This window comes from Mya arenaria, chromosome 3, assembly GCF_026914265.1.
Source record: "Mya arenaria isolate MELC-2E11 chromosome 3, ASM2691426v1".
Taxonomy (NCBI): domain Eukaryota; kingdom Metazoa; phylum Mollusca; class Bivalvia; order Myida; family Myidae; genus Mya; species Mya arenaria.
Genome location: NC_069124.1, coordinates 39,803,175 through 39,820,092, shown reverse-complemented (window position 1 = coordinate 39,820,092; position 16,918 = coordinate 39,803,175). Strand labels below are relative to the sequence as shown.

General features: G+C 35.7%; 1 protein-coding gene across 1 annotated transcript in view; it reads left to right on the top strand.

Moving 5' to 3' along the window:
* Positions 1-16,637, top strand: part of LOC128228023 (putative methyltransferase NSUN7) — a 39,444-nt gene extending 22,807 nt beyond the window's left edge. The window contains exons 6-12 of the mRNA XM_052939048.1: positions 7,221-7,419; positions 8,759-8,902; positions 10,412-10,513; positions 11,051-11,301; positions 11,580-12,004; positions 14,225-14,254; positions 14,845-16,637. Coding sequence (XP_052795008.1) covers positions 7,221-7,419; positions 8,759-8,902; positions 10,412-10,513; positions 11,051-11,301; positions 11,580-12,004; positions 14,225-14,237 — 1,134 coding nt within the window. The 3' untranslated portion in view covers positions 14,238-14,254; positions 14,845-16,637. The remainder of the gene's footprint in view (positions 1-7,220; positions 7,420-8,758; positions 8,903-10,411; positions 10,514-11,050; positions 11,302-11,579; positions 12,005-14,224; positions 14,255-14,844) is intronic.
* The last annotated feature ends 281 nt before the right edge of the window (positions 16,638-16,918 follow it).

Genomic DNA, 16,918 nt, shown 5'->3' with positions numbered 1-16,918 from the left:
GTCCCACCAACTGTGTTATAGCATATGGGCAGCAACGTCCCATCAACTGTGTTATAGCATATGGGCAGCAACGTCCCATCAACTGTGTTAAAGCATATAACAGCCCATCAAATGTGTTATAGCATATGGGCAGCGACGGCCTATCAACTGTGTTATAGCTTATGGGCAGCAACGTCCCATCAACTGTGTTATAGCATATGGGCAGCAACGTCCCATCAACTGTGTTATAGCATATGGGCAGCAACGTCCCATCAACTGTGTTATAGCATATGGGCAGCAAGGTGTCATCAACTGTGTTATTACATATGGGCAGCAACGTCCCATCAACTGTGTTATAGCATATGGGCAGCAACGTCCCATCAACTGTGTTATAGCATATGGGCAGCAAGGTGTCATCAACTGTGTTATAGCATATGAGCAGCAAGGTGTCATCAACTGTGTTATAGCATATGAGCAGCAAGGTGTCATAAACTGTGTTATAGCTTATGGGCAGCAACGTCCCATCAACTGTGTTATAGCATATGGGCAGCAACGTCCCATCAACTGTGTTATAGCATATGGGCAGCAACGTCCCATCAACTGTGTTAAAGCATATAACAGCCCATCAAATGTGTTATAGCATATGGGCAGCGACGGCCTATCAACTGTGTTATAGCTTATGGGCAGCAACGTCCCATCAACTGTGTTATAGCATATGGGCAGCAACGTCCCATCAACTGTGTTATAGCATATGGGCAGCAACGTCCCATCAACTGTGTTATTACATATGAGCAGCAACGTCCCATCAACTGTGTTATAGCATATGGGCAGCAAGGTGTCATCAACTGTGTTATAGCATATGAGCAGCAAGGTGTCATCAACTGTGTTATAGCATATGGGCAGCAAGGTGTCATCAACTGTGTTATAGCATATGAGCAGCAAGGTGTCATCAACTTTGTTATAGCATATGGGCAGCAAGGTGTCATCAACTGTGTTATAGCATATGGGCAGCAAGGTGTCATCAACTGTGTTATAGCTTATGGGCAGCAACGTCCCATCAACTGTGTTATAGCATATGGGCAGCAACGTCCCATCAACTGTGTTATAGCATATGGGCAGCAACGTCCCATCAACTGTGTTATAGCATATTGGCAGCAAGGTGTCATCAACTGTGTTATTACATATGGGCAGCAACGTCCCATCAACTGTGTTATAGCATAAAAAAATATTGGCAGCAACTTCCATCAACTGTGTTATAGCATATGGCAGATTTCACGTTTTGGTGACCAAAAAGTTCCCGGCGAATATTGATTTTTAAAATTTATTGCAGATTTGTGATTTCAACATAATCTTTTACAGCAATTTCTTACCTATCATATTTTAGAACATTTGCAATGATTTATTCATGCATTTTTATAAAAAAAAAGAATTTTGTATCACCATACCATTTGTGCTAGTGTTACAATATTGCCGGTAAAAACTTGTTTTTTTTTAATATTTTGATCCAAAGAAGTATTTTGTCTTGCACTAAATGGTTCATTTATCTATAAAACAGATTGTACAGACAAAAAATAAAGATTGTTTCGTTTTTCTCAAATAAATTTATTGAAACAAACCCTAATTGGACAACAAGACCGAAAATGTTTTCTGCAAACATAGGTTTTCTTTTTATATCAGATCAGATAAGCTATAAACATAAATGTTTTGTTGTGGTGATATAAATGTCTCTAGTATGGTGCAATTATCATTACCTTTGATATTAAACATATATATTATAAATTGCTAATTGCGAGTATGTGCTAGTGTTACCACAAGACAGAATGAGTAACATTAGCAGTATGTCACATTAGCAGTTGGACAGAATGTTTCACAAAAAAATAAAATACAGACCTACCACAGACTGTTTGAGCTTGATACAGTATAAAACAAACTATATAAATGATTGATAAACACGGTCAATTGATAATCACAAAAAAATCATAATAATCATACAAGATTTGACGAAGTTGCAGTCTGACAGACGTACACATTTTATGAGCTTCTACAGTTGAAAAAAGTTTCTTTGACTCTTCATTTAGTTTAAATGTTGTTATAATGTTTTACTCATTTGAGATTTTAATAACCTGTTGTTACAATATAATTCTATTGCTTCTCATATAGTTCCTACTAGTTTTGTTCATGCTGATTTATAAATACACTGCTGACCTAAGTTTATATGGTGTCAGACTGAATGACGAATCCTGGAAACACTGTTCCCGCAGCAGTTTGATTAAACAATCTCGTAAAAAATATACCAATCTGGATAGAATAACTTCCAATACAAAAAACCAACAATAGAACTAAAGATCAGACTGTTGTGTGTCTTAAAGGCCTAGTTTAAGCCTTTTAAAAGTGACCCTCCCCCTTTTAAGGCCTAATTTAAGGAATATTTGGCATGATAATCCCCCGCTGTGCATCTCCTTCTAATCACACTGGTTTGACAGTAGGGGCCAATTTCCTGTGTTTACCGGTAGGTTTATCGGCTCAGGGCCATTAAGGGTCCATTTCTATCTTAAAATATCCCATACTGCGCAGCAGGATACTCAGATCGGAGATCTGATAAGACAATTAGGCAATTATGCACCAATCAATTGTAACCACGGCCCCCCAGGTCCGGGGGTATACTGGGGATAGCCGGGGAAAAGGGCCGTGTTTTTACTTTCCAGGTGGCCCCGCATGGCCGTGTGAGTGCGGTGGTTTTGTCTTAGTGCCAAGATAGCGGAGATATTGACTTATATAGAGTCTCTGGGGTGCGGGGGACATTTGGCCGGGGTTTTACCATCAGTTCGTCCCCGCAAGGCGGGGATTTTACCCGGGGTTTGCTGGACCGAAAGTCAAAGTCCCCGCTATTCCCCGGACCTGGGGGGGGGGGGGGCGTGGTTACAATTGACTGGTGCATTAGATTAAGATCCATTTACAGAGGTTGTGTACATATACACAGTGTCATAAGAGATTGATCAGAAATCTTTACCCCGAACTGTAAATGCCTACAGAGTGACATGAACACTGATCAAAAGATCTTATCATAAAAAAGGCAAACAAACATCCAGAACTTTAAAACCTGTAACAAGAACCACCCCACCTGCAGTAACCTTGCATATAATCCAACCCGACACAGCAAAGGACAATTCTTATAAAATAATGTTTAATGTAAGTAAATTGCAACAGTCAAACAATTCAGACGATTTACACATCATCTTCTTGTCTTCAAGGGTATGGTTCAGAAAGAGATAATAAAATTATTACATACTTTCTGTTGAGATATGAGAGTGTTCTAAGTTATATATGTCTGCCTCTAACACAAGAAGTCGTGTGTTTGGTTTGATCCCCACCAGGGGTACTTTCTCATTGCCTCACAAAACTAACACAATACGTAATGTTTTCTACCAAGGGAGCAGATTTGAGAGATTAAATTCACAGAGCTGTCTTCACAATCTTACAAACTAAAACAAAACACTCGAACGTAAATGCCATAAATTCAAACATTTTAAATTTTTAGCAACAGATCCTTTTTGTTACTACTTTTACTAACACTTCTTATTGTTTTGCTACATTCAAAAAACAGTTTTGTTTGAAATACTACAAGAATACAACGTCAATTTATTATCTGTAAATCTATTCATCAGACTCCTTCCACATGGAACAACATTTAGTTCGTCAACTTGCGCCACAATACCACTGGTCATAATGCACCAGTCAATTGTAACCACACACCCTAGGTCCAGGGGTGGGGTTCAGGGAAAATAGAAAAAGTCTTATCATATCTCCAATCTGATAAGACCTGCTGTGCAGTTTTCAATGTTTTATTATGAAAATGGACCTAAACCAGGCCTTTAACTAATTTATCGTTATCACTGGCATTCAGTTAATTTAATATGGGACAGTTTGAAATTGAATAAAAACAGTCACTAGATTGAACAGTTTTAGAAGCACAGAAACACTGTTCTTAAACTGTTATATACTCTGGGGGGGGGGGGGGGGGTTCAAACAGGAATCCAAAAGTAACACCAGGGGAGATGTCCTATTGTCCAATAGCACACATTGTTCTGTCCAAAATGTAACACTAGCATTCAGGTGACTAAAATAAGGTAAAGACACAATATATAACACAAGTTTGTGTCAAAAATAAGATTTGTCAAATAAGAAACACAATGAATCACAAAATGAGCATACAAATATTGACTTTCATCTCAAGCATTCTCTCTTGGTGATGTCAAACTCTGCTTCTGTCCTATGTAACATTAGGGGAAAAGTCCTTTTGTCACATTAGCAAACATATTTCTGTCCCAAATATAACATAAGCATTCAGTTTACTTAATCAAATTCAGATTAAGTATTAAACAGTTAAGCTTGTATCAAAAGCATACAATGGATCACAAAAAAACAAAACATAAATATGTGTTTTATAAAAAAAGAAGGTTTCTGTCCAATGTAACATTTGCAGTTATGTCCATTTGTCACATTATCATCTATATTTCTGTCCATTTTATAACGTTTGCATTCTTAATTCTGTCCAATAAATAACGATATCAAACACAAAAGCGGTATGAATTCAATATAAACTACGTACCTAATGAATGAATACTTACAAACGATAGTTTACAGACGACATTGTTATGTTCGAATAATTGACTCTGGGAAAGTCATCAAATTTCAACAATTTTCTTGCTTTATTAAGCGCTTGTCTTAATGCTAGCGTGACATAATGTTAACGTTACATCGAAGGACAGAATGAGCCAAACTTGGATTAAGTTTTTATCAACGGTATTCACCACTATTTTTATCATTTCAATGTCAACTGTGAACCAGTCCAATATAAAAGTAATCGCTACCCGGATGTTAACCCTCAGTCGGTGTAAATTATTCACGAATAGAAAAGGTGCTATCGTCATGCTAAAATGGGACAGAATCGATTTTGCGTAACATTAACACATTTTTAGACCTAAAAAACTTTATGATCGGGAATGACCAATTTCTTGTTACATGCAATACTGTTTTTATCCGACACGTAGTCTTTGTTTTCAGTGATTTAATAAAGGTGTGTTTAGGCCTAAAACAGTTAGCAGTGGATCATGTCTGCTAATGTTACACAACAATTCGAGGACAGATTACCGTAACGTTATCACCATGCGCAATTACCGAAAATTTAAGTATATTACGAACGAAATGCAATCATTTTAGATATATTATTGTTTTAATTAACATTTCTTGTAAACATTATTCAACAGACAAGAATAAAATACTTACCAGATGTTACTGAAAAGCATCCTCAAAAAAGTGGTATATTGGTACCGGGAAGATTTTCTGTCTTTTTTGTCCTAAATATCGGCATATTTTTACATTTTTTTACCTTATTTAACACAATATTTTCATTATTTTAATACAAATCACTTCTATTAGGTGTTCTTATTGGGTTGGGAAAGGCAATTGCTGTATATATGACGTTGACATGCAATAACAATAAATGAAAGCAAATGGGCCAAATAATTGCCTTTTTTGTGAAATCTGCCATATGGGCAGCAACATCCCATCAACTGTGTTATAGCATATGGGCAGCAACTTCCATCAACTGTGTTATTACATATGGGCAGCAACGTCCCATCAACTGTGTTATAGCATATGGGCAGCAAGGTGTCATCAACTGTGGTATTACATATGGGCAGCAAGGTGTCATCAACTGTGTTATTACATATGGGCAGCAACGTCCCATCAACTGTGTTATAGCATATGGGCAGCAAGGTGTCATCAACTGTGTTATTACATATGGGCAGCAACGTCCCATCAACTGTGTTATAGCTTATGGGCAGCAACGTCCCATCAACTGTGTTATAGCATATGGGCAGCAACTTCCATCAACTGTGTTATTACATATGGGCAGCAACGTCCCATCAACTGTGTTATAGCATATGGGCAGCAACGTCCCATCAACTGTGTTATAGCATATGGGCAGCAACGTCCCATCAACTGTGTTATAGCATATGGGCAGCAACTTCCATCAACTGTGTTATTACATATGGGCAGCAACGTCCCATCAACTGTGTTATAGCATATGGGCAGCAACTTCCATCAACTGTGTTATTACATATGGGCAGCAACGTCCCATCAACTGTGTTATAGCATATGGGCAGCAAGGTGTCATCAACTGTGTTATAGCATATGGGCAGCAAGGTGTCATCAACTGTGTTATAGCATATGAGCAGCAAGGTGTCATCAACTGTGTTATAGCATATGAGCAGCAAGGTGTCATCAACTGTGTTATAGCATATGGGCAGCAACGTCCCATCAACTGTGTTATAGCATATGGGCAGCAACGTCCCATCAACTGTGTTATAGCATATGGGCAGCAACTTCCATCAACTGTGTTATTACATATGAGCAGCAACGTCCCATCAACTGTGTTATAGCATATGAGCAGCAAGGTGTCATCGACTGTGTTATAGCATATGGGCAGCAAGGTGTCATCAACTGTGTTATAGCATATGAGCAGCAAGGTGTCATCATCTGTGTTATAGCATATGGGCAGCAAGGTGTCATCAACTGTGTTATAGCATATGAGCAGCAAGGTGTCATCAACTGTGTTATAAAATATTTTTCATGTCACGGCCCTTGATCATCAAAAGCCTGGTATTAATTAAGATTCTGGTTGTCTTGTTCCGTCATTTATCGGAAGAACTTTATTTATAGATTATTAGTTGTTTGCATTGAGTTCTGTACATGGCTATAACCTTTATAAATAGCGTTCTATTTGCACATTAAGCGATTTCTTCATTGAATAAAATGGTGCAATATTGACCAAGGTTATTCCAAATATTTGGTCAGGAAATGAAGCACTGGCTAGCAAAGTTCAACAGATCCTGGGGTTTGCAAATGCTGCTTTAATTGTGTGAAATTATTGTTGTAATCATCTGATTGTGATGTCCTTTTGTGTTCCAAAATGGGTCAGGTTGAGGTACATGTAATAACTATTAGTAAATGTTTTTGTAAAATAAAACTGTGCTTGTGAAAATAGATAAGAGGTATGGTAGTTCATACAACATCATTCATATTTGCTGAAATGATGAGCAATTAACAATTTTACTCAAATTACTCATATAAAAATGCTATATACTAAATGCCTGTAGGTCTCTGTATAGACAATATCTGAATGCTTTTATTACAAGAATGAGTTTCAGTTTGCTCTATAATAACACTGATATTTTCAGGACAAGTCCAGCTGTATAGCCCCACAGTCCATCAAGTACCTGATAGGGGATGATGATGATGTCATCCATATTAATGCAGGGTCTGGTGTAATCACTGCGCACCTTGCAAGCATAATGCACAAGTCCTCAGGCCACATACATGCATTTGGGGCCAACCCAACCTTGCTGCAAGCCAATTTGGAAAAGCTTGGTGCAAGACGTATCTTTGCTTACTACTATTTTTTCATGAATTTAAAAGTTGCTCAAAAAAAATTCATTGTTTGAATCTAACCTAGAAATACCAAATTGACAAGAGTTTATTTTCAAAAAAACAACAACAACAACTACATTAGGGATGCTCTTTTTCAGTCTGGCATAGAGTTTCTGGTCTTTGAATGAGATATGAGATATAATTCACTGACTTAAACCTTGCTGTGGTTTCATTTTGGTTATCGTGACATCAAATACAAGAAATACATGCTTTAAAGATTAGTTGTAAGAGTTTTCAACAATGGTCTGCGGTAATTTGGTAGCTCTCAACATGTCTTTATTTAAACATAGCCTTAAAATATCAGGTTTAGGTGATACAGCTTAATTTAAGGGCCCTTAAGTTCAATGTCAAGCAATCATGTTATAGATATCATATCAGTTGGGCAAAAGCAGTGTAGTTTTCAAATGTCTCAAAGGTGCATTTGTATTAATTTGTCTTCATTGGCAAACAGAAGTGAAATCTTCTTTGCTTAATAGTTTCGTATGTTTACAATATTGGTATACAAATTGGTTAGAAATGTATTTCTTTAATGATCTAACCTTTCAGGATTCTTAAATAAAACAGTTTTAATTTTCACGTTCAGCTAATAAATCTTTGCTTTTGTTTATCCAAATAAAGGAATGCAACTTAAATTGTGGCAATTGATTTGATATCTAGCAAAAGCCCAGTCCCCACAAATTAAACAATTAAGTGGAACAGACTCAATGAAAAAAATCAGAAAGCCGTTTTACACCCGCTGATAAGGCTGTGACAAGGGTAAATAGTTTGATTCTGCAATGATAGATGATGTCAATACGAAATCAATGCCCTAGGACCTGTTTATGTCAAATACTCACAGACTTTGACCAGACTCTGACATAAATCTCCACTGAAATTGAACTCAACAAATACTAGAAACATGACCAAATAGTGTTTTTGCCTGATTTATTCAACTATTCTATTTCTTGAAGTGTTTTATAAATATTTAAAATAAAAATAATGTCAGAGGGTTATGGAGGCTTTATGGAATTAATTGATTTAAACTATTAAGTTCTCAGGCATGCAAAAAAAGATATGCAATTATGAAAGAGCGAAAACAATCCAAGAAGTTTTTGAACTTTATTGCCCATTATTTTTTATTATTATTTTTTTTTTATTCCTGTGTAACACACATTAAGTGCCATTATTGAACCATTGGTTCACAATAATCAGGAACAAATCACAGATGTTATCTGGATAATTATACTGATTTCAAGGAATTTTCATTTGCAGTTATTTTCATTGAATATTTCCTTAACTTTATGTCCAGACATAAAAGTACAGCAAGAGCCATTTCTAGATGTTGAAACCGATGACAACAAGTTCAAAAATGTCAAGGTTGTCTTGGTGACTGCTGACTGCAGCAAATCAGGAATCACCAACCCTATAGACTTTGTGGTCAATGAGGGAGAAGGTATGAAGTCAATGGTGTTTTTTCTGACAAATTTGAGGCTGAAATTCAGCCTCTTTCCTAATTCTGAAACATATCCTTTTTTCCAAATGCGATTGTAATTATTTTATTCTGAAGGAGTTTGTGTATTCTTAAATTAACAATCTTTGTCACATGTTTTTTTTTCTTTTCTGTCTATTTTTTAGCATTCTTGTTTATATCGGCCTTCAACTTGTAACATTGCTAATCTGCCTTCAGCTTTGACTATCTGCTTTCACCTTGTAGAATTGCAGATCTGCCTTTACCTTGTAACATTGCTGATCTGCCTTCAACATGTAGCTTTGACTATCTACTTTCACCTTGTAGCATTGCCGATCTGCCTTCACCTTGTAACATTGCCTATCTTCCTTCACCTTGTAACATTGCCTATTTTCCTCCATCTTGTAACCTAGCCTTTCCGCTTTAACCTTGTAAAATTGTCGATTTGCCTTCACCTTGTAACATTACCTGTCTTCCTTCACCTTGTAGCATTGACTATCTTCCTTCACCTTGTAACATTGACTATCTTCCTTCACCTTGTAACATTGCCTATCTTCCTTCACCTTGTAATATTGCCCATCTGCCATCTTCCTTCACCTTGAAGCATTACCTATCTTCCTTCACCTTGTAACATCGACTATCTTCCTTCACCTTGTAACATTGCCTATCTGCCTTCACCTTGTAACATTGACTATCTTCCTTCACCTTGTAACATTGACTATCTGCCTTCACCTTGTAACATTGACTATCTTCCTTCACCTTGTAACATTGACTATCTGCCTTCACCTTGTAACATTGCCTATCTTCCTTTACCTTGTAACATTGCCTATCTTCCTCCATCTTGTAACTTAGCCTTTCAGCTTTAACCTTGTAAAATTGCCGATTTGCCTTCACCTTGTAACATTGCTGATCTGCCTTAACCTTGTTACATTGACTATCTGCCTTCACCTTGTTACATTGACTATCTGCCTTCACCTTGTAACATTGACTATCTGCCTTCACCTTGTAACATTGCCTATCTGCCTTCACCTTGTTTCATTGACTATCCTCCTTCACCTTGTAACATTGACTATTTGCCTTCACCTTGTAACATTGACTATCTGCCTTCACCTTGTTACATTGACTATCTGCCTTCACCTTGTGACATTGACTATCTGCCTTCACCTTGTAACATTGACTATCTGCCTTCACCTTGTAACATTGACTATCTGCCTTCACCTTGTAACATTGACTATCTGCCTTCACCTTGTAACATGGCCAGTCTGCCTTCACCTTGTAACGTTGACTAACTGCCTTCACCTTGTAACATTGACTATCTTCCTTCACCTTGTAACATTGACTATCCTCCTTCACCTTGTAACATTGCCTATCGTCCTTCACCTGGTAACATTGCAGATCTGCCTTAATCTTGTTGAAATGCCCGGTTCTATGATCAGATTGTTTTTTATGGATTTTATGCCATTGTTTTATCATAGTAATTTATGTCATGTTTAGATATGAAAATTCTGAAGTACCTGTCAGTGGGTGAAACTGATGATAGCAAGCTGGGTGAAATGATAGCCAGCCATGGTGCTCTCCTGAAACATGCCATGAAATGTAAGCAGTTTTTATTTAAAAAAAACTCATGTATGCATAAATATTAGCTGTGTTTATTTCACTAGTTTTACTGGTTAGATAATTACAGTGTGTTTGCTGAACTACAAAAAACACAACTTATAGCTAAGCTTAAAATAAATAGTAATCATCCACATTTTATAGAGTTGGATATGGAACAAATTAATGGCATGTGAAATATGAACACAATGCTTGTAATCATGATAAAACATCATCAAAATATCATCTAAAGGCTCTATCTTTAGCAATTATTATAATTATTCGTGGATTAATTGAATGACTTTAAATTTGGAATTACAAAACAGGCATCTGCCAGTTGCTATATGGTGTTTGTTCATAAAAGAAAGTCAAATAACTTAGATAAAGAAAAAATTGGCAAGTCCCTTTAACATTTATTCTACATTATATATGTATTCAATGGTGTTTGTGAGAAAAATGTCATTGCCCTTTAAAACATGATTGACAGTTTAGCACCTAGTAATTATTAATCTTCTACTTTTCATATTCTTATATTTGCAGTAAGTAAAGTTCAAGCCATTGTGTATATGACACGGTCAGTGAATGAATCAGAGAATGAAAATGTCGTGTCTAAGTCCACAGAGCAGGTAAATCTAATGCAGCAGCGCAAGTTTCCTTGGAGAGTTGTTCCCCCTGTCCTGCCTTTCAGCGGGAATGATATAGAGAGAAGTATTGGGATAACTGGCAAGTTTATCAAGTTTTCCCCTTCTGAAAGGAACTGTGGATGCTTTGTGGCTGTCATTACCAGAGAGGTATAATTTATATAATGTACATAATAATAAAAATATGTTGATATTTTAAACTTCATGCTTTAATGGAGTTATACTTCAGCATCAAAGTAAACTTATTTATTTTTTAAAAAAAATATGCACAATAGCATTATATTCCAGTAGAAAGAATCAGTCAGGTAAAAGATGTTGCAAAAAGGCATTAAATTGTAGTTCAGAGTATTTACTTAGCATACATGCTGATTGCAAGGAAGTTGTATGAAAATTATTCTGATGAGTGATTATAATGCTCCATTTTGTAGCCTGAAGACATAAAAGAGGCTCACAAAGATGTTTTAGAGAGGGCAAGAGCTCGTGGGCTCCTTGGTGGCAAAAAGAAGTCTAAAAAGCCTAGTGAGGAGGAGGTAGAGGAGGCAGAGGACAGCCCAGGGGAGGATGACAAGCTGTTGGAACGACGGGTGAAACGGGCTCCCCGAAAATTGCGCCAAGCTAATTCATTTCCGCTTAATTTGCCCCACTATAACAAGCCGTCTGCTTCAAGTATTGTCAGATCTCAGATTTATGCAAAGCCAAAAGGAGTCCAACGTGCGACGAGGTCGACTCCTGCTATAAACCACAAAGGTCACATTCAGAGAGTCAAAGAGCTTGCAAACCCTCACGAAAAGAAGGAAAAGAATCCTGTTGTTGCGGAGCATGTGAAGGTCGTAAAACACCCAGCTCCGTTCAGGTGAATTGCCAACCGCATTTCCCGCAAAACCAGCATGTTCACACTGACACTCCCAACCGCAATACTTTCAATATATATGTTTTCCTTGCAAAACAGGGCTGTACTCTCACTGTCTTTAAGGGATGGTAAAAATGTAACATTTGTTTCACATCTTTACCTTAGGGGTCTCATTGTCTAAAATTATACATGTCATGGTTAAAGTATTCTTATAAAGAATATTTTCATTTCAATTGTACAAAAATAATTTAAGGGAGCTATGATTTTAGGACATGATGCAATTAACCAGCAATAGATATTCTGTACATAAATGTCACACTAGTGTCTAGTCATAATTATTTATTCATTTTTGAAACTGTCTTCTAATTTCAGTTTAGGTGCTAATACTGTATATCTGCTGTTGTATAAATTTCTTGGGAAATGTAGATATAATTATTTCTTATATACTTTTCTTTATTTCATTAATAAGTTACAATGGTAGAGAGTACAGGTCATGTTATTTTGTTGCCTTATTGGAAACCAGTATTATTACTCCAATCAGTTTTCTGTAAAACTGTTCATAGAGTGAGATAAACATTATTTCATGGAGGATAAATGTTTGTTTTAGTTGGTCATATATTGAAACGAGTGAGCACCAAAAGTCTTTTTTATGAGTGAATATGCCACAAGGGAAATATATCCTTTTGGAGCTCACAAAGTGAAATATATGGCAATCCTACAAAGAAACAAGCTGTACTTTCTTATTTCATGCTCAAATTTAATTGACATTGGAAATCTGCGTGAATTGTCATACCAGAAATTTCTTCTTTTTTTTCTCCAGCACTACAGTGAACGTTTGCTGAATGTTTATATTCTTTTCTTAAAGTTAAACGCGTTAAAATGTGTAACAGTGAAAACATATTTTGATAAACTCACCAGAGGATACTGTTATTTTTCAATAAATCACAAAAAAAAAACATGGAATAAATAACATTGGGCCGATTGTTCAGAACTTTATTAAAGTTAAATGATCTGCAGTCATTTCCAACAAGATATGATAAAACTGTTTAGCTATTAATATTTTATACAAATAAATGAGTACACCATAAAATAGTTCAACTTTGAAAGTTAACAACGATGCCCTTAACAACATTGTTAACTTGAGCGAAGTTCTGAACAATCGGCCCAATGTTACACTATGGATTGGTTGTTCAGAACTTTGTTCAATATGATTAACGACATCGTTGTTAACTTTTAAATGAGAAATAGTTGATGGTGTGCTCATAAATTTAAATTCAAACTTCCAAAGCAGTAGAGAATTTAAAGTAAACAAGGATTTTGTTTACAACATTGTAACTTTAACAATGATCTGAACAATCAGCCCAATACGTATTTAAGAATCAGGAACATGATGCTGGTTTCCAACGTGTATTCCACAAATGCATTGCATGTTTGAAGCGCATTCAAGGAAATTAACCTTGCATTTGAAATTTATTGCAAATGTATATGCATGGCCATATAAATGTAATTTTACTTTTGTAATTATATTACACTTCCAAATATTTACATGGAGTACACAGTGAAATAAACTTCGACAGTCTTAAATGAAAAAAGAGTCTTGCAGGAGTATATCTTTTAATTCATTGGCATTTTTAGAATATTATTAAGTATGGTTCCAATTTGTATGCCGAGATTAAACCAACATGGCTTATGTTGATTTTTATAAGCTGAATAGGGAAAGAAGGCAAATGCATAGAGTAGCTTTACAAAAGAGAAATACACCTGTTTTGCTTTGGCTTTCAGCAGCCAATGATATAGAACTGGTTAATTCTTTGGTTTTGGCAAAATTGCCAAAATGTTTATTGATTGGCCAATATTTATCAAACAATTACTACTAACAATCATGTCATTTAAATGTGGAAACTGGCCATAAGATAACCTTTGGACAACTGATCAAGGATGTGTACCAGTGGCTGCTGGGTCTTAGAATAGGAGATTTTTGCTTAAAGTCTTAAATACTTGTACAGGAGCATGGTGAGCAACTTGAATGGCGGCTTTGCCCTCTTTCATTCCTATGCAGCGTATGATATAGTCATCTAGGCTTGTATGTTTGGAGGCCAACTAATATCAGTTGGACTTCGAATCAGCCATTTGGGTATAGACAGTACAATGTTATACTTATTTCTATACACAATCACTTGCCTGTTTAATATATTGAATGTGTACACATTTCTTAAATTTCAGTTTTGCTGTATGACATGATTTTAATCAGAGGTATAATTTTATGGTCAAACATTGTATAATCACTTAGATATTATATATTATATTTACACACATGTGTGTTTGTTATCAAAACTTGTGTATTTGTGATATTATTGGATATAAGTACATTTCGTTGTCATGTTTTCACCTTTCCTGGTAATTTAAATGCAGAGCATTCTTTAATAAGGACAAGGTATACATATTTAACAAAACAAGTTTACTCTCGATTGCTCGAATGTATACATACATTTCATTCCAATATATCATAGTTTTGAAATTACCAAACAATATGCATGAACTATAGATGTGCTTGGAAGAGTAATACCCATTTTATAGATATTGCATTCCCATTTACAGATGGAATAATACTGAAATTCTTATATTTCTATATTACTTAAGAATTTTAACTGATATTCTACCATTAATACTTTATCAAGTAATATGGCTGCGTATTTGTGTTATTACAGCACATGTTGTTTGTTATAACTCTACTGTCCTATAACTTTAGTGTAGTGGTTGTATATATATTTTATATTGTCAATAGTTGTTTGTGGTTAATGTCTTAATTGCTGACTAACTTTCTTGTTGTTATTTAATACCAGCTTTAAAGAACATAGGACGAGGCGCCAATGAGTCAATGAAGAAGTCCTCCGTCTCTCTTCCTGCCATGCATTTACTGTGATACACATTTCTGTCTCATACGTACTTGTTTGTTTAAACCCTTTGTGATTAATAAACTGTAAAACTTAACTGCTGAAATAATATAATTTAACTGCTGAAATAATTCTGTGCATTTATAGGAAACGGAGGCGTGTTATTAAAAGCGAAACTGTAAGTTCCAAAAACATGTTGTAGTTGTATGGAATGAGAACTGTTCGCTCACAATGTGTCTTATATCGTGTGCAATTTGTCTTTAATATTTTGTTCGTACATGTATTGTGATCAGTCAAACAACCTATTCACCACAAGCTTTGAAAAACATTGCGTTCACATTTAAATGATGACATCATGACATTGTTTAGCAGATTTTGTTTATAAATATGTTTTTAAAATGCCTTTGCTCTCTTTACAATTTTTCATGACCAGTATCACAAGAGGTCATCAATCTGTCTGTCAAATGAGGTCAAAGGTATCTCATGTTATTCAGTGGTCATGTTATTTCATATCAGAGTACTTCTCAAAACATTTTTCACATATTTATATATATTTATTTTCACTATTTTAGTTGATCAAAATATATATACAGTCAAACCCCGCTGGCTCGGCCCAGGGACCGGCGAAAATACAACGCGCCTCGGAAAATTCGAGCCAAACGGGAATGCTTACCTTTAGTATTCAGAAATCGGTCCTTTATATCCAGTTCGAGCCCAAAGAGGAATTCGAACCAAGCGAGTTCGAGCCATCGGTGTTCGACTGTATATTAATTACATTGTTGTTGCAAACTATTGAAGTGAATGACATTGATTTTGGTCAATAAATGTCGATTAACGGGATTTAAACTCATTTGAGTTGGGAAAGTATAATAAATTGCCTGTCAGATTTCAACATAGTGCACTACATATCATATAATAACTGTCGGCTTGGTATGAGACCTAACACGGCAGAAGTGGCCGTATAGTAAACTATATAATAAATATATTGCTGGAAATGTTAGCTTTATTTGCCCTGATCACTTAGTGTTATCTCATGCATTGTCAGCGTTCACTCGTTATTCAGGACTATTATGGGTATGCTATTGCATTTTATACAACATGCTGATGCATTTATCTTAATTTAATTTTTTAAAGAAAAGACAAGCATAGGACTACATGCACTTAAACTGCCTGCATTTCATTTTAGTATATAAAGAAAAGTATAAGTGTTGTCATAGCCTTGGTGTCATCGATGGCTGCGTAGTCTGTGTCCTCATTACCATGCAACGATGTAAAAGGTTGGCCAACTCATTGACTGTTCAAGATATATGATGTGAGATGAAACCAGTGGTACACATGTTTCCCTACGACAGTTCACTCATGCGGAGGAAGTTGGGCTAAACTATAGTTGTTCCCCAAGGCTCCTTGATTGACAGAAGAAGGGACTAGCGTTGGCTTCCCCTTGCAATGCTTCAGTCCATCACAATGTTTTGTTCATGTCATGCATATGCACGTGCTTTTGTATTCCGTTCTCTTTTAAATAAAACCCAGTTACATTACAGAGCATGTCCATGCTTTAACAGAACTAATACAATAAAGGGTTCAATTGTTATGAAAATATATAAACTTGTATACAAATTCAAACAAACACTTATTGCGTGTGATATATTTTTTAGGTTAAATGTATATTTGTTACTTGTTAAATTTGTTGTATGAGTAAATGGATTTGTTGTGTTAGATAAAGTTAATGAAATAATCAGTTATCAATAAACTAAAATTTAAATGAAATAAAGTTGTTTCGTCCAGTCTCTGGAAAGTAAATGTTATTTAGTTTTTATAGAAGTTTTGTGACTGGTAGTACTTAAAACAAAAGAGTTGGTTGTTTTTATCTTCATGGAATATTGATAAACTATTACAAAGAAAACTGAGTCAATTTTGTACATGAGCAGATATCAATTATTTCCATTAAGATACGACGGAATATGCATTGTTTTAAAATGTTAGTACTCGGGCCATTGTGCACAGGCAGGATGTAACCCTAGCT